At 47.8% G+C, this 20,664-nt stretch overlaps 2 protein-coding genes across 5 annotated transcripts in view; one reads left to right on the top strand and one right to left on the bottom strand.

Annotated features, from left to right (window-relative positions):
- Window positions 1–283, top strand: part of KCNV2 (potassium voltage-gated channel modifier subfamily V member 2) — a gene marked incomplete at both ends in the record, with an annotated part of 45,743 nt that extends 45,460 nt beyond the window's left edge. The window contains 1 exon segment of the mRNA XM_080819497.1: window positions 174–283. Within this exon segment, the coding sequence (XP_080675623.1) occupies window positions 174–283 (110 nt within the window).
- An 8,219-nt stretch (window positions 284–8,502) lies between these two features.
- PUM3 (pumilio RNA binding family member 3) overlaps window positions 8,503–20,664 on the bottom strand; it is a 47,417-nt gene continuing 35,255 nt past the window's right edge. For all 4 annotated transcript variants that reach the window (XM_080820603.1, XM_080820604.1, XM_080820601.1 and 1 more), the window contains 4 exons: window positions 16,648–16,870; window positions 15,047–15,134; window positions 12,593–12,683; window positions 8,503–8,791 (listed from right to left, as the gene is read on the bottom strand). In XM_080820603.1, coding sequence (XP_080676729.1) covers window positions 8,659–8,791; window positions 12,593–12,683; window positions 15,047–15,134; window positions 16,648–16,870 — 535 coding nt within the window. In that variant the 3' untranslated portion in view covers window positions 8,503–8,658. The remainder of the gene's footprint in view (window positions 8,792–12,592; window positions 12,684–15,046; window positions 15,135–16,647; window positions 16,871–20,664) is intronic.

The following is a 20,664-nucleotide window of genomic DNA, read 5'->3' as shown; positions in this document are numbered from 1 at the left end:
GCTGTAGTAAAATAGTATGTCAAACCCAGTTACATCTCCCTGAAAAAGTCAAACCCCCCTGTGGTTTTGTAGGTAATGCTCTAGTAGGTCTTTAAATGTGGCAAATCTTCTCGCACTATTTCTAGGCTTTTGATAATTACACTTAATGTAGTTTTTGGCTCTGTGTACTGCAGTCACGAGACTAGGCAAGGAATATCTCATCGGGGGAATCCTAACCTCCTACAGATTTATCGGGACCTTCAACACGCAGAATCTCACGCGCTTCGGACCTCGAGGCCCCTGAGAGTCTCTGTTTTCTTCTTACACGTAAGCAAAACGATGGTTCATAAAGATTGTGACTTACCCAAGGTCTTGGTCAGAGCTAGGACCCAGCCTCCATGTCTGCTCTTCTGAAACCAGACCCCAAGCATGTTCCTTCCTGGTACTGCCCTCCACATCCCCTCCTGCTGGTAGGCGGTCTGGTTTTAAAGTCTTTGTGAATTGAGGGACCAGGAGGCAGGTGGCCTGTGTTATGGGTGAGACGCTGAGGCCCGAGATCACCTGCTCTCAAATGGCCGCACCCAAACAGGGCCCAGGTGTTCTACACAAGCTCCTCGAGGGCCCAGGTGTTCTACACAAGCTCCTCGAGTCAGCCACGCCGTCTCCTGGCGTGGACCTACACTCCAACTCTGGATGCCAAGACTACTAGACAAGTTGAAATCCCCGTCTCTGCTCTACTACCCAAGCCTAGTGGCCTTGCGGTGTGACCTCGGATTACTCCTTCCCCAAGCAAGCTCCCTTCCCAAGCTGTCTAGCTCTTAGCCTCCTCCCGGGGCAGGCGGATAGGCTGGAAGGCGTGGGTCACTGCCACAGCTAAAGCTGCTGCTCCTACCGCGGCTACGTGCATTTTAAAAGGAGCTGATGCGAACTCGGCTCTCCTACCCTCTGCCTAATTGGTGGGCCTGAGAGATGACTGAGGACCCTGCAGACCCCCTCACCCCAGGCACTAGCTAGAAATAGGACAATGGCTTACACCTTTGACTGCTTTCCCTTTTTTTTGTTTTTAAGATTTAATTTGAGAGAGAGCCAGTGGGCATGAGCAGGGGAAGGGCCGGGGGGTGGGGGGAGCAGGCTCCCCGCTGAGCAGGGCTGCATCCCAGCACCCTGGGGTCACCAGCCAAGCCAAAGGCAGATGCTTAGCCCACTGAGCCGGCCAGGTGCACCCCTCTGATGACTTTTCTACTGTACATCGCTGTTTGAAATTATAAAATATGAACCTAAAACCGGTAATGAATTCATGGAAGCTCCTATGTGATTCCTTCGCCAATACGTAAGTCAAAAGGACAAGTATTACTCTGCATTTTGAGGCAAGGGTTGCTGAAATGTTTAATGTTGAAAATGTCAAACACGACAACTTTGATTTCCAGAATCCTCACAGGGGCTTTTCCAGCAATCCCCAAACACCATGATCCCACCTGCCCCATGTGGAAGCCTGACCCTGAGTGGGCCCAGCTGTAGGTCCTTCACCAAATGTAAGCTCATTTTCAGGACTTAACCACCAGTTTCAAGTTCCTGTGTTTAAACAACATCGATCCTATTTCCAACCTCCCAGCCCCTCATAACCACCATTCTACTTGTTTTTACAAGGGTGGCTGTTGCTGATTTCACATGATAGCGTAACAGTATTTCTTTGCTGACATTATCTTATTTGGCACTAACGCCTTCAAGAGGTGTTCACGTTGTTGCAAATGGCAGGATTTTCTCTCCGGTGGCAGAATTATATTCCAATGTGTGTATGTATACATACGTATGCATATGTATGCATAAGATATGGTGTGTGTGTCTCTTTATGTATATATCTTCTTTATATATTGGACACTTGGTTGGTTTCTGGGTCTTGGCTAATGCAAATACGGCTGCAGTGAACTAAAAATACGGTATGGTGATATGGGCAAAAGTAGAGTATTATAAGCATCCAACGTGCTAAGAGAGGAGATACTGCTCACCACAAAAAAGTAATTGTGTGACTGACAGAGGGCTTAGCTAGTGCTATAATGGCATTCACACTGCAACATACACATCTGTCAACTGACATGTTTATACTCTAAACTTATACAACACTATATGTCAATTTAAAATTTTTTAGATGTTTTAAGGCAAAAAAAAAAAAAGCCCACATACATAAGCTCATTTAATCCTCACAGTGACACATGACGTGTGCACCACCTTTCTAGGAAATGAAGAAGCTGAAGCCTATTGGCTACGGATCTTTCCTAAGGACGCCCGGTGGAGAGCCAGGCTTCAGATCGCAGTGTGGTTCTGGGCTGGTGCCCCTGCCCCTATGCTATCCCGCCTCTCATTTTACTGGATTTTCATTTTCAAAAGGGGTGTACTTTGTGTGCAAACATGGAGTGGAAGACGCCTCGTCCTAACTCTGTTCACCTGTAGGAGTCCAGCAATCAACACAAGTTTGGAAGGAAGTGAAAAGCTACTAGAGAAACGAAGCAGGGGGCACCTGGGTGGCTCAATGGGTTAAGTGTCTGCCTTTAGCTCAGGTCATGATCTCGGGGTCCTGGGACTGAGCCCCACGTGGGCTCCGCGCTCAGCTCCTCCCCACCGCTCATGCTCACTCTCTAACAAATAAATAAAATCTTAATTAAAAAAAGGAGGGAAAAAGAAAAGCAGGCTTACACAGAGAGAGAGGAAAAGACGGAACACTGTATTTAACCATCTGTACTAGGCCCTGATGCGAAGACCCACCATTATTTTATGTAGCACTGGGAAAGCAAGCTGCCTGTTAAAAATGACCAGACTAAGATGCCATCAACTGTAAGATGCATCCTTTCGGGTTTGTTCAACTGTGAACAGAATGTGCACTGTTAGAACTGAAGAAACAGAGTAAGATCCAGGGGGGGCAGCACCAGCTGGCAGACTAAGGAGCCTGAGATCCCAGAGGTGGGGGCAGTAGCTTCCACAGTTTCTCACAAAGGCCCGGAAGGCTTAAGGGGCTGGTTTTACTCCCACCCCAGATTTTAACTAGATGCTACTTTATGAGTATCGGTGCCCATTAACCAGTCATTGCGGCCAACGGGATGGCGGTGATCTGGCAGACCTGGGTCATGTGCACCTGGTAGAGGTAGGACTGTGAAATGTGGGAGGGGAGCCCCAGGGGTGCCAGACAAAAATGTTACTTCCGCAAGGTTATTAACACAAGCAGACACAGAGGATTCCAACGGTTCGATATCCGGAACTAGACTTAGGTATTAAGCAACAAGGCTGGAGCAGAATCGCTGACTTGGCAAGAAAAATAGAACCCAACTTGTCTCTCTCCCCCACCCGGCTTTCTTGCCGTCGCACACGTGTCTTTAAGACACCTGGTCTTTCTTGCCACCACCGCACACTGCTGACCGTCACAGCGAGTCAAGCACATGTCTTTACTGATAGATGTATCCATAAAAATGCTACCCATTCCAAATGCAGGAGGATTTCCATCTGAAAGTCAAGTCTGTTTTCAAGCATCTGGAAGTCATTTAAAATATCTGAATTATTCATCGTGCTTCATTACAGCCCCCAAGAGCACACAGATGATTCTCACAACCCACCAGATCCCTTCCACCTTCCACTCAAGGGGCCGTCACCCAGCGGGCACAACGAAGCGCTAATTATTCTCCCTCGAGACACAATTAATTCCCCTCCGAACAAGAGACCACGAACGAAAAATTTATCACCACATTTCTGCAGCTTTGTCCACTGGGCAGCAGCCATGAATCCATGTTTAAAAACTGGATAAAACATTCTGATATAAGATTCCAAATACTATCCCTTTGTAGGGATGGGAGTAGAGACGGCAGCCTCTCTTCGCAGGCACCGTCTGGGGCCACACATGTGCACACAGCCAGGGGCATCCGTGTGCACACCGTGGAATGCACAGCAGAGCGGCCGTCGGGCTCCTGTTCAGAACAGTCGTGGGAGCCGTGGGACCCACAGAGCAAGCTCTACCTCCTGGGTAAGAATGCTCACTTAAAAGCTGTAAGAACTCACTGGGGAAAAGATTAGGGAATTTGGTGCACTTTGGTAGTGGTGGTGGTTTTAAGCTGAGGGGAGAAAAGATGGGCTTGTTGGCTCGGGCGGCCATAATAAATACCATGGAATGGGTGCTTCAACGGCCAACTTTACCTCCTCTCGGTACTGGAGGCCAGAGGTCCAAGATCAAGGCGTCAGCAAGGTGGGCTCCACCCAGAGGCTTCCCTACCCAGAGAAGACACCTTCTCTGTCTTCCTGTGGGCTGTGTCCTCATCCCCTTCAAGGACACCAGTCATATTGGACTGGGGTTCACCCCGTGTCTTCATTCCACCTGACTTAACTTTTTTAAAGGTTCTGTCTCCAAATACGGCACCTTCGGAGCCACTGGGGGCTGGGGGGGGAGGTTAGAATTCCAACAAACTGTAAGAAGCAAAATTCACCCTGTACCAGGTGCAGATTATTATCGACTTAGTTTCCTTAGGTTAAGCGAGATCAGAAGTGAGCAAAGAGCTCAAGCAGCAGATTTTTACGTTTGTTTCGTTCTTTAGTTTTGGTATAGAACGTTTATGGTTAGTGGCTCAGTATTAACTGCTGTCTTTGAGACCTTGTGCTCTTAGTCTAAAAATACACACACACCCTCATCTTTCCAAGACTTGAGTGATTAACCTGCTATAATTAAGATGTAATCTTTTCAAAACTTCTTTGAAAATAGTAACACAAGTGCTATCTCGTGTCAGAGCCAATCCTCTGAAAGCGAGCATGCAGGAAGCCATTTCCTGCAAGGGTCCTTATTCCATTATGCAAACGCACAGCACCCCAGGCTTAAAGGAAAAACAAAGTTCTTCCTTGTAGGCAAGTTCTGACGGGGGGGGGGGGGGGGGGGGGGAGCATGGGGTTGATGCAATCTGAAAACTGCAAAAAGCTGTATTTGGAAATTAAAGACACTCTCCAATCAGGCTCTTGCCCCAGAAAATATATCCTCCAGCCAGCCTGGGTTGCTTTCGGTTTGGTTAAGACCATCTGTAGATTTTTGCTAATAAAAATGGTCCAAACTCACAAGAACAGAGTACAGAGGAGAAAAGCGATCGGTGAGTGGGCACTAACAAAAAATAATCTGGAAGAACAGAGTGCAGTGAAGAAAGCGGCAGGGCAGAGAAAGGTGAATGCCGGGGAGCGAGCGAATTCTCACCATGACACACACCAAACGCCAGCGGTCTGAGGTTCTAGGTTCTGGAGAGAGGCCTGGGCTGGAAAACAGGGAGACTGCCCCAAACTGGTACACCACCACTCCGTGCCTCCGCCAAAGGCTGGACTTGCATGGGTTCAATCCCTCCAGGTTCGGGGCCCAGGAGCGAGAGAGCACGAGGGAGAGGCACGCTCTTTCCCAGAAGTCAGTGGGTTAACTCACATCTGCGCACTGGGTGCCGAGCAACTAGAATACGGGCTGCCAGGTGGGCTTCCCTCCAGAGGCCCTGACGGACGGCCCCAGAGGAGGGGCCTACAGATCCTGACGTCTGGAGGACTTCGGTCAAACGTCAGCTGCCACACCTGTGCAGCGAGCCCTCAACAGGGGAGAAGAGGCCTGCCCCTTTCTCATGAGCTTCCAGTATCTGAAGGAAAGAGAGAGCCAAAGATCTCTCTAGCAAAGCCTCAAGCATAGGAAAGAGACCCAGATAAACACAAGAGCACATAACAGAAAAGAGACAAAGCAAAGTAAAACAAAACGAAGTAAAATAAACATAAAATGCAACATCCCGAGACATAAGAGAGAGTTCATCCAAGGCACACAGAAAAGGACACTTCAGCGGAAAGGGCTGGCAGAGGAAGGAGAGGAAACGCAGCACTCATCTCTGGGCAAAACAAGAAGCCAAAGAAGTAAAAATTAGAGGATCAAATCGAGCACTCAAAATTGCACTTACAGGAGTTCCAAAGAAGGAAAAAACACAGGAAAAAAAAAAAAAAAGAAGTCAGAGGAACAATGCAAATACAACTCCCAGACTGGAAGAGCTTGAGTCTTCTCAAAGGTTCCCAAGTGCCCAGCGTGAAGCCGGGGAAATAGACACGTGTCACTCACCATGCAGTTTCCTGCCCGATAAGGCATCTTCCCCAGAAGCCCTGCCCTCCGCAAAAGGCGACGTATATAAAAACCTAAGAATAAGGACGGCATTCGGCTTCCAAAGCCAGTCTACATCCAAGAAAATACTGACCAATGTCCTTAAAATTCTGAGGCAAAATTGATTTCAAACCAGAATTCTATAACCAGCCAAACTAGGTGCCCAGGTGTGAAAGGGTGTGAATGAAGACGTGTGGCCTTTAACGTTTTATCTCCTCTGCATTCTTTCATAGAAAGTTTTGAGAGATTGTGCCTCTTTCAAGAGGGTGTTAAGTAAGAAAAAGAAATGCACGGGATCCTGGAAACGGGCTTTCCGTAGGCGAAATGGAGGAAGGCCGGGGATGACGGCGGTGGTTGCACAGCAGCTCCTCCGGGCATGCAGAAGGCCAGCAGCTCCGGGAGGGGAGTCTGCGGGGAAACTGGGAATGCCAGCTGGCTCTACGGGTTAGCGTGGAAATTAAGTCAGAGATAGTCGGGTTGGCACACTTTCAGCCGCCAGTTTCTGAAGATCCGATTCAAAAAGGCCTGATAAACGTCTCACTGAGCCGCACAGCCCACAGTAGGGCAGCTCCCGGAGTTACTTATCCCGCAGCTCGACGTCCCTCCCACCCGGGGCTCAGGCGCCATCCGCGGGCTCTCTTCTACCACAGCCGCCGGAGGGCAAGTCCAAGGCTGACCAGGACCAGGGGGACTCTTCCTGGGGTGTCTACGGTCTAAGAAATCTTTCCCAGGAAGACCATTTCCCAGGTTCACTGGCCAGGCTCCTTTAACTCCACCACTGACTTAAAGATATTATTTATTTATTGGAAAGAGACGGAGAGCAGGAGTGGGAGGGAGGCAGGGGGAGAGTGAAAAGCAGCCCTCCTGCGGATATGGGGCTTGATCCCAGGACCCGGAGAAAACGACCTGAGCTGAAGGCAGCTGCTCACCCAACTGAGCCACCCAGGCACCTCCCCTGCCTGCCCCGGCACCCCGTGGTGAAAAGTCTTAATCTATATTTTCCTATAAGAGAAAGTCAAAAGAAAATGCCTACGACTAACAGATTAAACAAATAAACACCCACAGCAAAACCCAAATCTGCATTTTAAAACGAAGCAGAGCTGAAAAGAACCGGAAGCCCTTACTTCCGGGCAGGGCAGGGGTGTGGAGGAACGGGGCGGAGGAAGGGCTGCTGCTTTGGTTCCGCTCTAATTTTATAAAGATGTATGGTGCTTTGTTTAGTCTCCTGGATGGAACAAACAGCAGGGCTTTTTCCCCGCTTTCCGAACGCGCCCTTTAGTTGGACAACGCACAATGTGTTCGTCAAACAAAAGCAAGCTCTGATGTAGCCTTTCCCCCATTCGCCTCCTCACCCCATCCCGCCTCCAGCCTGAGACCCGGCGGGAGGACCCCAGCGAAAGGCCAGTTACAAGTATGGGCTCTTCTGTTCCCTGGGCAGGTTCCATGTTCCCAGCAGGACAGCGGGAGGGTGGGGTGCCGACGTGTGGTATGTGGGGCGGGGGGGCGTCTCGGGCCCCCGCGGTCCGGTCAGGTAAGGCCCGGCAGTCCTCCAGCAGGTGGATCGCAGTGGCAGACCCGAGGGGGTGTCCTGTCCTGCCCGCTACTTAGAGAAAAGCCCCCAGGCTCGGTGTCCAAGCAGGCACAGCTACAGGGGCCCCGAGGGGTCTACCAACCCTTCCACACGGGGCTGCTAACACCAAGCACAGTCTGAAAATGCCAACATCCTCCTCACACTTAAACTTCAGCAGCACTGTTAACAAATGCGTACCTCCTTATCTGTGAGCGCGGACCCTGCAACGGCTTCAACTATTTCAGGGACAGTCTCAAGGGCGCACATCTTATCAGAAGGAGTGATCCCCCCGGAAGGCCTGGCTCCAGAGACAGGGAGGTTCTCCCAGGGACCTGGACCTTCATGCGGCGACCTCGCTGATGCCCTCATTTCCGCAGCACATTTCCCCCAGGAGCTTTACCTTACTCCAAAGCCTTCCTTGCAAACACAATCTAACCCGCAGCCCAATCCCTAAGGCATCGGGGAAGGGGGCCGCTCTGGCTGCAGTGGACCCTCCCTGCCTGGAGCCATCAACGCCCCAAGGCTACAAGGCTACCAGAAGTTCCCCTCTGCTCCCACCACAGACTACCCTGGGCTCCTTCTGGCTACGCCCCGCCTTCCTTCAAGGTCCCCAAGCCCCACCTCCTCCATGGAGCCTTCTCAGACTACTGCTTCTGAAGACGTCTTCTCTTCAATCATTGCCTGCTCCTCCGTGGCACGTACTGGGCCGATCCCACCATCTAGGACGGTTAAACCTCTTACGTTACCTCCTCACCTCTGATTTCCTCACTACTCAGTACGAAAGAGGGCTTGGCTGGGATTTAAAAAAAAAAAAAGGCAATTTTTAGAAATCGTTTTATAAATAGACTCTTATACAAAAAAGAAACATATACAGAGCACCCAGATTCCCAGGAAGGTAGACCCGAGCACTTCTTGTCCACACTGGGAAAAGAGGACAGGAAAAACGATTCTCTCTTGTTCTTAACTGTGTCCACTATGCGGCCAGTTTTTCAAGTAGCGTTTCTACTCCTTTGCTGGCGTTCTTGTTTTTCTCCAATGTGGGAATGAGGTCCTTCAGTCCAGCCTTGACTTTCTGCGCAACTTCTTGATCGGAACTCTGGAGAAGGCTGAAGACAGAAAACAAAGATTAACAAACAAAAAACAATCATGTTTCATAAAAACCCCTAATCATCTGCAATTACTATCACCATGCGAGGTATAAACAATTCCCTGATTTGTGAGACAAGTCCTCTAATGAGCAGTCCATCCTTTGAATCCAGCAGCTGAACGATGGGGGCTGGTAGCCTATGTTGGGAAACCACATCAACAGAACACGTTTTCTAATCTTGCTGGGCCAGTCGCTCCAATGTGGGAGCACCTCTGCCCCGTACAGAACTGGCCCAACCTCTGCTGTGACTGTGATCATCTCAGGCTCCTGCATGTACTCTATCTTCCCTCCCCCACCCAGGTGAGCTCAGGAACAGAAACCCGGCTTTTACTTCGTGATTTCTTGCAGCACCCGTGCAGAGCAGATGGCTGAGAAGTGCCGAGGGACCGAGTGAGCAGGAGAGGAAGGGTGCACAGAGGAAAGGCGGGGGGCCTGCCAGGGAAGCAGGGAAGAGCCGGCCTCATCTCTGCAGCTAGAACATGGGAAGGGGGTAAGCACCTTTACCTCGGAGCGCAACGGCTTAGACTTGAAAGCTACCTCTGCCGCTCCATCACCGTACAAGCAGGAGCATGCTGTTTAAATTCTCCAGGACTGTCTCCTGACCTATAAATGGGATCAACAATACAGGCCACCCGCCATCAAAGAGGGTTTCTGAGGCTCAAATGATCTCGTACCTAAAGCACCTAGACAGAGCCTGACACTTAGGAAGCACTCAATGCTTACTCAACGTGAGCCATTAAAATAAACAAGTCCGCTCTGCTTTCTGAAACCTTGCTAGAAGGCTCTATCCCCAAAAGGAAATGGAGTCCTGCAGGCTGGTGACAGGAAGGCCCCTTTCTCTGTAAACAGGGGCCTGACCGCAGAACGGAGGGCTCAGTCTCCTGGTTTCCTCCTTCTTCACGACCACATTTTAATGCTGACCTCCGAAACACATCCCAGAACCAAATCGCATGCCGTTTCCCAAAGTCCCTGGTGCTAAGAACTTCCATCACATGCACAGAGAGGACGGCGAGCCAGCACCACCAGGCAGCATCCTGCTGGGGGCGGGAGACCAGCAACAAGCACAGCCTGCCACCTGGGAAGCCGAGAAAGTTGGTAAAAGTCCCTTTGAACAGACAGGTCGTTTTTACTTTCTATACTGACATGAAGCACGGCAGTGATGAAGGTTAGTATTTGCTGAGTACACGCGCTGGACGTGATGCTAAGCGTGGGACCTCCACCGTCTCACACAGCCCAACGACGACCTGTGATGATCCCGAATCCAGTTTTACAACCAAGGAAATGAAGTTTCAGAGAAGCCGAATAATCTGCCTAAGACTACACAGTGAGCTGGGCCTGGAACCCAGGTAGGAAGCCTAGAGCCCACGATGATCTAAGTGCTAGAGAATTCTGCGTCCCTGAAGCATTTTCAGGCTGCATACAAGGCTGAAAGTCTTTTTTTTTTTTTTAAACCCAGAATGCCTTTTCACTTATTATAAAAAAGATTTCTGGGGGGAACACTGCACGAGTTTGAAGTAAAATATAAAGAAGCAGAGAATTTCACCAAACGAGTCGAGCACGTAACAGTATCTAAAACCACGTAACACTGATTATTGTATTAATCAAGCATTAGGTCATTGGTAATTCAACTTCCCTTCAGAACCTCAAACACCATATGGACTAGTGGTCCACCTCTAAGCAGGGTTCTGTAATAAGCCTGCAGCAGCCTTCGGAGGTCTGCAATCCACCCAAACGGAGCTATGATCGATGAGCGAGCTCTACAAATCAATTGCGTGGCATGGCTGAAATTTTTAGTTAATCGAGTGTTAATGAAAGGACATGTCAGTAGTACGTGTTAACACTCTTAAATGCCTGGTAAAAAACCTCCCATTAAATAAGTCCACGCTTCAGCTAAAGGATTCCGGCTCTTTGACGTCCACTAGAAAATCGGCTAATTTCAATGAGAAATGAACAAAAATGATCTGCACCACCCACGTATTTGGAGATCCTGATCTACCCAAAGAAATGAATGCCCCAAAGGAGTGTGTCTGTGAGTCTATGTGTTCCAAGTCAAATTATACACTGAATAAAGGCCCAACATTTACAAACAACGTAGATTAAACTGCACGGTGTGCTGCACGTGCAACACTGTGGGAAATTCAAATTTAAGACTGGCATCTCCTTCTCCAAACCTCACTAACATGGGAGGGGGAAAAAGAATCAACAGTGATTGCTTCACAACAACAAACAAATCTATTTTAAATGGATGTGGTTAATGGAAGGGTTTCGCATCCAGGAACAGAGCGCACGGAAGCTGAAGTCTCAATGACCTGTGAATTATAAACTTGACACGACTCTGTCTAGAGAATAATAAACAGGTGGAACGCACGCCTCGATGTACCAATCACCAGTTTTCTACCATTTTAATTAGAAATAAACAATCAGCTTGCAGACTTCACTAGCAAATGCCTCCAGAATCCTTTTAAGAATACTTGAAAATCAGGAAAGAAAATTGCATGTAAAGTGAGTCGTGGTTTAAAAAGCAACTCTCACGGTTTTCAGAGGGACAAGTCTAATCCATTAAAAAGAACGCAATTACAATTTGGTCAAAACCATAACTGTAGTGAGACCATCAAATGATAAAAGTACTGTATAATCTCTCTTAGATGTGGAATCTTTTTTTAAATATTATTTATTTATTTGAGAGAGACAGGGAACACGAGTGGGGAGAGAGGCAGTGGGAAAGGGAGAAGCAGACTCCCCACTGAGCAGAGAACCTAACATGGGGCTTGATCCTAGAACCCCAGGATCATGATCTGAGCTGAAGGCAGGTGCTTAACCGAATGAGGCACCCTGGTGCCCCTCTTATATGTGGAATCTAATGGAAAAAAAAAAAAGAAAAGAAAGAAAAAAACCCCCCAAAACAAAACCAAACAAGCTCATAAATATAGAGAAGAGATCTGCAGCTGCCAGAGGCAGTGAGTATGTGTGTTTGTGGAAGCGTGGAGGGGGGCAGGGGAGGTGGGGATAGGGATAAAGGAGATCAAAAGGTGGTAAAATAATAATAAGAGAAAATGTTTAAGAGAAACAAACAAAACAAAGAGTGATGCGGTCTCTTCTGCTTCTCTCAGGATGGCGGAAGTGGGTTACAAGAGGCTTACAGGAAAGAGGACCAGGCGAGGAGTTACGATATTAGATAAACTAATGGCTTATTATTTCATAGTGCTGCTTTTAAGCCAAACAAATACTAAATGCAACAGGTGAGCGAGTTGCTACAGATGTCTATTTTTGAGGTAAGTGATTAATAATAGCAAGAATAAAGCTCCAGAACACATGGGCTTGGCAAGTCCTACGACTTATATAATTTATAACTGGGTGTGGGAGGGCTCCCTAATCTGGGGGGAAAAGGAGGTAGTGAAAGGATCTCGACAAATTAATCAAATGTAAAGAGCTTTCCTGAGAGTGAGAGAGAGAGGAGAGAGGGAGAGAATACAATCACACTTTGGGTGAAACCCTAAATGGGGTGAAAGCCCCGAAGGAGACCGTATGACAACTTTACAATCCTTGAAGCTGGAACAGTGCAGGTAAGTAAGGACTGACTGGAAGAGTCAGGCTTGATTTCCACGATTTGGTACACTTGTCTACACCCTACGGGACCGTGAGGAATACCGAACAATGAGGACAAAGCTCGGAACCGAGAAAGAAAGTGAAAGAAGCGTCTTCCGCGGAAACAGGCGTTCAGGAGGAGGGCCCTATGCGGAAAGGCACGGAGCACACGTACCTAGAAAGGACAATCGCCCCACGGTTTACACGAGCCCAGGTCTTCAGGTTCTTCACACCCACGTGCTCGACAAGTGTTTTGGCAAAACAACCTGAAAAACAGACTGAAACTCAGTGACAGCATACAAGATTTAAACTCCCCATCTCTGTCCCTACCGCCCTTAAATTTGCAAGCATGTTTTAATAAAAAAGTGAATAAAAAGAGTTTGCACTCAACCTCTCTTAACACTGTAAGTTCCAGCTGCGATTTATTTAATGTCTTTTTAATACAGCCATTTCTTTCAACTCTGGTCCAAGTCTCACACTATGTTTAGTGTAATTACACAAGACAAAACCTGAATTCTTATAAAAAGCTCACCTGCTTGTGTTTGCATCTCTTTGTACTCTTTAATGATTTAACCCTGACCTGAAAGGTATTCAGGAAGTCAATGTTTGACAGCAGTACCTCATGCTTGGATGGAATCAAGCTCTCCCTCGTCAAAAATGCTCACTTGGAAGGTGCCACGAGGAACACTAGCGCTCAGGTGACTGTTCCAGCTGACACCTGGTAATTCCTCTCCACAAAGCTAGACATTCACCCATCAAGAATATTATTCACCTTTTGCTCTTATTTCGTGGGTTATTACCAGATTTCTAAGTTCTTGGTATATCATCTTTAACTCACTGTGCCATCTAAGCGTAACTAATTCTTGGGAATTAGTTACAGACGTAACTAATTCTTGGACAATGGGGAAACTCTGAAAGCTAGGACCTGGTGCACATGGAAGTACGGGCAGCCTACCTTGAAGGCAAGTATCTTGGGTATACAGCATGCATAATTCCCCCAAAGATACCCAAACGTGAGGACCCTTTAAAAGCCAAGAGGCCTATGGCTACGTAGCTCTTCGTGGCACACATTAAGGAAGGACTGTAATCAACTTGTAAGACAGATAGTGTTTTCAAAATGTGAGCACAACAGCACTGCTAGAATGCAGCACACCCGCACCCCCAGCTGCGGGGGAAATCAACGTCTTCTCCTGAATTCCGGTGGGGCTCTGCGACTGACTTAGCCAACAGAGGGTGGGAAGAAGGTTATGTGTGATAACTTCTGAGGCTAACTCAAAAAAGCACTCCGCACTGCTTTCTTCTCTTAAAACCCAACCATGGGCTGGGGACTGAGGCTGCTGGACTGAGCCACTGCCAGTCACCAACCAAACGGACACTCCGACCCCAAACAGAGCAGCCCCAGAGGACTGTGCACAAAACCAAGCTCCACCAAGTCCTGACAGGATGTTGTTCAAGAGCCACCAAGCTTTGAGGTGGCCTGTTACACAGCAACAGGTAACGGAGACAGCCGCACTGGTTCAGTGCTACGTGCATCTGATACACACACGAGGCCCATGCAGGCGTGTTTCACGACTATCAGTGTAAGTGAATTAAGGAAAAATATCACTAGAAAATTCTTTGGATTTTAAAAGCAAGCCAGACAACTTTTCGGACAAAAACTCAGCTCAACTGTGCACCAACTTCTTAATAACAAAAAATGATTCAGTATGTTATTTTTTGTTAAAACTTTGTTACAAGAAGCTTTCTCCATCACAAAAAGCTTGCAGTGGCAAACACCCCTAGGTCTCTTTTCTTCAAGGCAGAGTGAGAAGTGACAGTTTGACTGCGTATCGATTGCCTCACCAGCCATCAGATCTGCAACTTGCCTCAAGACATAAATTCATGATCTGTCACTTTTTTTTCAGACACAATGACAGAACGCCCAAACTGTTCAAACTCGGTGGGGGGAGATCTACTTAGTGGCTAAAACACTGGATGGAGCTCGAATTTAGTAACAGAAGGTCTGGTCAAAGATGGTGCCGAGAAAGGAATGGTATGCGACTTTTCAATTCGATTAAAAGATGCTGTCCTTCTCTTGAAAGCGGAGTTTCTACAGAGCAGCTGTGAGCGTTGTGAAAAGCCACAAAGGCCAAGACAGGCCTGCTCTGTGGTCACATGTACTTCACCGCCCAAACAGGCGTTCAGTTCAAAATTCTGATGAGACTATTTTCTTTCGCTTTTCCCTTCCTCCAAACTAGGGATAGATATCCTGCTTTTCAACTGTACCTCAGTGACACTCACAAATGCCCCCCCCCCAAGTCTCACCAACCCCCACCCCCACCCCACCGAGGAACATAAGGGCATTTTTAGGGCCCTGGCAGCACCAGGTCAGAAGACTGAGGTAGAACGGGAGGAGAGGCAGTGAGGGAGGATAGGAAAGAGAAAGGAAATTAAAGAACTCCAGGACATAAATTTCCAGTATTTACGAAAGCATTATCTGCAAGCACTGAATCATTTCTTGTCCACAGACACCATTTCTAAACACTCAACAAATTTCATGTGAACATAAATGGCGGGCATCGAGTTCAGGGCTGCCGGGGGTTGGGAAATTCCACAGACGATTCAGGAAAACCCATGTTTTATAGCCTACCTTCTCTTCCGCTTTTCTTCATCTTCTCATCTTGTTCTATTAACCACTTCAGAACGAGGTGTCCTGCGGGATGCTCTGCAACGTGAAGCTGGAAGGAAAACACAAAAAGCTGTTTTCAGCCACGCCCCGGCCTACCATGGGTTCTCTACCACGCACAGGTGAGGACGTGGCCACGTGGAAAGTTCCACGGTGCTGTGGAGGTCAAGGGGGACCAGCGATCTAGTCTAATCCCCACACTGACAGACGGATATTCAAAGGAGCCGCTAAAAAGCTCTGAGGCTCCGCTTCAGGGGCTCCCAGCTCAACGGCCCCAGCACAGCGTGCGCCTCAGGATCACGCCGAGCGCCGTCCGGGTGGCAATATGCAGTGCTGAGGTACAAAGAAACCTTTGGGACAAAACGTGACAACAGCACAGGAGCACGGAGAGCTGGCACTGCCGGTCCCACGTACCTAGGATCTCTCCTTATGGAGCAGGGGAGACACTCAGTCTCCTGGGGGGAAACTCATTATGCGTCCCTCTTCCCAGCCTGCTCATCTGCACGGCCCCGGGGGGCAGGCCCAGGGCTTCTGTAAGGCCCAGGGGCCACCTCAGGACTCGGCAGACTCCGCACTCGCGTCAGCTTACGACCCAGCGCACAACAAAGCCTGCACCGTCGGCCTTCCGCCCTCCTCTCTTCCTCGGCCAACCCATCTCCCACCCCGAGCCCCTGAGCCTTCTGTTCTCAGCCGAACCGGGCCCCTTCTTCCCCCTTCTCCCTTCCGACTGCTGCGGATGTCTTTCCCCCGCCTGCGATCTTCTTTCTGCCTCTTCACCGCACTACAACCCTCTGGTCTCAGTGGAGCTTTCACTGCCTCAGGGAAGCCTTCCTGGGGAGAGGCTGGCTCCCGGGCTCACACACAGTCCCACAGAACCCGCAGGTTCCCCTCAGGGCACTTGTCTCAATGCTAACTTAGGTAATTATCTGTGTACACGGTCACTTAAATACGGTGCTCAACAAAACGGTTAGGCTTTGGCGGGGTGGGGGAACGGCACAAATCAGGTCCATGAATCAGTGAACTTCGGATGCGAGGCAGAATTACTCAGGGGCCAAGTAACATAGGCTGGAGCTATCAGAAAGAGCAGACTTTTTTGAGAGGGCAATGGGAAAAAGGTCCATGAGAAGGATGCTGGGGGCCTTGCAGGAGGACGAGCAGGGCCTTCGACAGTGACAGCACAGCAAAACGGAGACACAGGGAGCATCGAGGCCAAGGGAAGAAACGTGCAAACGCAGAGAGGTGAGAAAATCCAAAGCAAATTCCAAATAGAACTAAGAACACAGAATATGCTAGAAAGGCAGTCTGGGGCCAATCGTGGACAACGGAGAGCCACAGTAAGAAGATTCTGTTTCTCCTGCTCTGTAGGTAATGTGAAGTCAGGGGAAGACTTTGAGAAAGACGGGGTTGTAACAGCACTGGTATTTCGAAATCGCAACGATCCGATGTGCTGTCAGCACCGGCAGAGTTGAGACAATTAGCATTCGAATTCTCTCTACGGCAACGTTCTCAGTGACTGGGGTTCTGCAACACTGCTGCTTTCCACCTGTCTGACAGTAGCACGTTACCTCTCCATCCTTGCCACCGGGATGGAGCTCGGCCGCTGCCAAGCTGGCAATGGCATTCATGGCGGGCTGAACGTCTCCAACGGCGGCTCCCAGAATGTTGGCCACCAACACACACGCAGACGTATCCAACACCAATTCTTGGGCGTGTCCTTGCAGGTAGCTTAACAAGGCAGGAGAGATGGCCTCTAAGAGCTCACGTCGGCGGATCGCTGTATCTTTCTTACTGTGGGAACATGGTGAATGAGGCGTTAAGGTGAGATGAATGACAAAGGGAATACATGGATCTTATTAGCCCAAAAACCTCCAAGGGCTTAAAACAGTCTTTGTCAAACTTATTGTAATTGTCTGTCTGTTGTGTGTGCAGGTAATAAGCAATTTAAGGGTGGGATACCCGTCTGCCATCTTCATGCCCCAGCATCTGAGCTGTGCCTGGCACAGAACAAGCACTTACATAATAACAAACAGCCCAAACCAATCCAAAACCCAAACAACAGCAACAACAAATTATAAGACAGAAGTAGACCACTTTATGGACACTACTCTCTAGAATACTTCCTTATGTGATGTCAGTAGCTTTAAAAATAAAGAAACCGACTTCCGGGGCGCCTGGGTGGCTCAGTGGGTTAAAGCCTCTGTCTTCCGCTCAGGTTGTGATCCCAGGGTCCTGGGATCGAGCCCCGAGTCGGGCTCTCTGCTCAGCGGGGAGCCTGCTTCCTCCTCTCTCTCTGCCTGCCTCTCTGCCTACTTGTGACCTTTGTCTGTCAAATAAATAAATAAAATCTTTAAAGAAAAAAAAGAAAGAAAGAAAGAAAGAAACTGATTTCCAGGGAGGATGGTGGAGCAGGAGGACCCCTCCTCCCATGGACACTACTAGGTAACACCCACATCAGTGTAAATAACCCAGAGAATGACCACAGGATTGGCAGAACAGACTCTCTATAGCTAAATGTAGACAAGAGGCCATATCGAAGAGGGTAGGAAAGGTGAGGCATGTCGGAGAGCTAAAAGGACCTCCATGACTATCTGTAGGAGGGAGGGATACAGTGGGTGTGGAGAAGGGAGGGAAACAGACCCTCACGTCGGGTACCCCATGCACAGGGTGCCTGCGTGGGGAAGACAAATCCCTGCAATATCCGGCTTTGAAATTCAGCAGGGCAGAAAGAAAGAAAGAAAGAAAGAAAGAAAGAAAGAAAGAAAGAACGAACGAACAAAAGAAAGAAAGAAAGAAAGAAAGAAAGAAGTTAATTAATTCAGCGGGGCATAATTTCATGAGTTCTTACAATCAGTCGGGCTTAACGCCTGGAATTTTAAAAAATTAGCGTGCTTGGCTTGGGAGAACTGGGAGGGTGAGAGAAAATGGGAGTCCCTGCCTTTTTTGCGGGGCAGAGCGGGGCGGGGTGGGGGGGGAGTTCCTGCCTTAAGGACACTGCACAACAAACAGCCCCGTGGAGACATGGCATAGAAGCCAGCAGTTTAAAAAGCATCGGAGCACAACAGGAGCGAAATCTGTTTACTAATCTCACAGCCTGTGATGGAGGGTCAGGGATCCTTCGGAGACTCCAATAGGAACCAAGAAGAGTGGGACATTTCCCTTCCTTGTCCCCTTGCCAAGATACATGGACACGTGCAGGAACCAGTGCCTGGACAGCACTCTCCACCCGATTTGGTAATAGCATGCCCTGGTCCTGAGCACTTCTGCCAGCACAACCCCTCCCCAGCCAGGCCTCCGCTCGGGGCCCCTCCCACAGGAGACCAGCGCAAACCTTGCTTACACCTCGGCTCCACACTGCCATGTCCTGCAGACCTCCCTCCTCCAATACCCTCCTGGGGAGAGACCATCCAAAGCAGCTCTGCAAGCTGACAGGGGCCAGCCCACTCCAAAGTAACTCCTGCCCTGACAAGAGGGAAGTTAACCGCACACACCAGCCCAATCCAGCTCCAGCAGTGACTGGGGACAGATTCTGGTCTGACTGCAGGCCCCGCCCACCAATGGAAGCTGCTCAAGGGGCAACGGGGCAGCTCGGTGCTACTACATCTCTGGAAAATGCCTGGTCTGACTCAAGTCCAAGGTGGGCCCCCACTGGCCCACTAACAACACAGGGACCAAACACTGCCCACAACAGGGAAATAGAGCCATTGTACATAACAACAATGAAGGAAAAAGTAGCTCAGCTACAACTGTAAGGTGCACGCAACATACACACTAGATACCCCTGAGTGCAAGCTTCTGGTGAACAGGGGACACTGCACCGTGGGGCGCTCCAGGATTTCTTCTTCATAAGAACACTACCTTCAAGAGCAGGAGACACAGCTGACTTTCTTAACACACAAAAACAGACACAGAGTTAGACAAAATGAGGAGACAGAGGTATATGTCTCAAATGAAAGAATAAGACCAAAAGAGACCTAAATGAAACAAAGATAAGAAATATGCCTGATAATTTATAGTAATGGTCATAAAGATACTCACTGGACTTGAGAAAAGAGTGGAGGACCTCTGTAAGACCCTCAACAAAAAGACAGAAAACAAAAAGGAACCGATCAGATATGAAGAATATAACTGAACTTAACAATACACTAGATGGAATGAGTAGTAGAATACAGGAAGCAGAACAGATCAGTGACCTGGAGGACAGAATAATGGAAAGCAATCAAGCTGAAGCAGGAGAAAAAATAAATAAAAAATGAAAACAGATTTAAGGGAACTCAGTGATATCACCAAGCATTATTAATATTCACATAATAGGGATCCCTGAAAAAGAAGAGAGAGAAAGGGGGCAGAAGACTTATTGAAGAAATAACAGCTCAAAATTTCCCAAAACCAGGAGGTACAGATAGACTCCAACAGAATCAAACCAAGCAAGTCCACACCAAGACAAGTAATAATTCAAATGACAAAATCTAGTGATAAAGAGAGAATTTTAAAAGCAGCAAAAGAAAACATTTATATACAAGGGCAATCCCTAAGGCTATCAGCAGATTTTTCAGTAGAAACTTTACAGGCCAGGAGAGAATGGCATGATACATACAAAGTGCGCAGAGGAAAACCCGCAACCAAAAAAACTACTCAACAAGGTTATCATTCAGAACAGAAGGACAAAGAGTTTCCCAGACAAACAGAAGTTAAAGAAATTCATCACCATTAAACCAGGCCTACAAAAAATGTTAAAGTGGACTCTAAGAAGAAAGGAAAGACCATAAGCAGAATTAAGAAAAGCAGGAAGCATAAAAGCAGTAAAATTAAGTAAATATATAAAAATCAGTCATTAGTCACAAAATAAAAGGATGTAAAGTGTAACACCATATACCTAAAATGGGGGTGAAATGAGGAGAAAATGAGGAGAACACTAACAAATTTAGCACTTTTGGAATGGGTTCAAACTTAAGTGACCATCAACTTAACACAGACTGTTACATGCAGATGTCTGGCATCTTGATGTTACTATTATTATTACTATTAATGATATTATTACTATGATTATTATTGATATTATTACTATGATTCCTATTAATGATATTACTATTAATGATAACCACAGTTAAAAACCAGCAACAGATATGAAAAGATAAAGAAAACGGAATCGAAGTACATCACTGAACGAAACCAGCAAACTGTGAAAGAAAAGAGCAAGGAACTGAGAAACACAGACGCACAAACAAAAAACCCCCATAAAACAAGTAACTAAAGGCAATATGTACATATCCATCAATATGTACTTTGAATGTAAATGGACTAAACACTCCAATCAAAAGTCACAGGTTGACAGAATGTATTAAAAAGCACCCAGGTAAACATTGCCTACAAGACTTATTTCAGACCTAAAGACACGCACAATGCAAGCGAAAGGGTGGAAAAACATTTATTATGGAAATGAAAGTAAAACGATAGCTGGGTACCAATACTTATAAGCAACAAAACAGACTTTAAAACAAAGACTGCAACAAGAGACAAGTGAGGATACTACATTATTATTAAGGGGACAATCCAACAAGATGTAACAATTATAAATATTCATG

This window comes from Martes martes (assembly GCF_963455335.1).
Source record: "Martes martes genome assembly, chromosome: 12".
Lineage (NCBI taxonomy): Eukaryota > Metazoa > Chordata > Mammalia > Carnivora > Mustelidae > Martes > Martes martes.
This window is presented reverse-complemented; position numbering and strand designations above follow the sequence as displayed.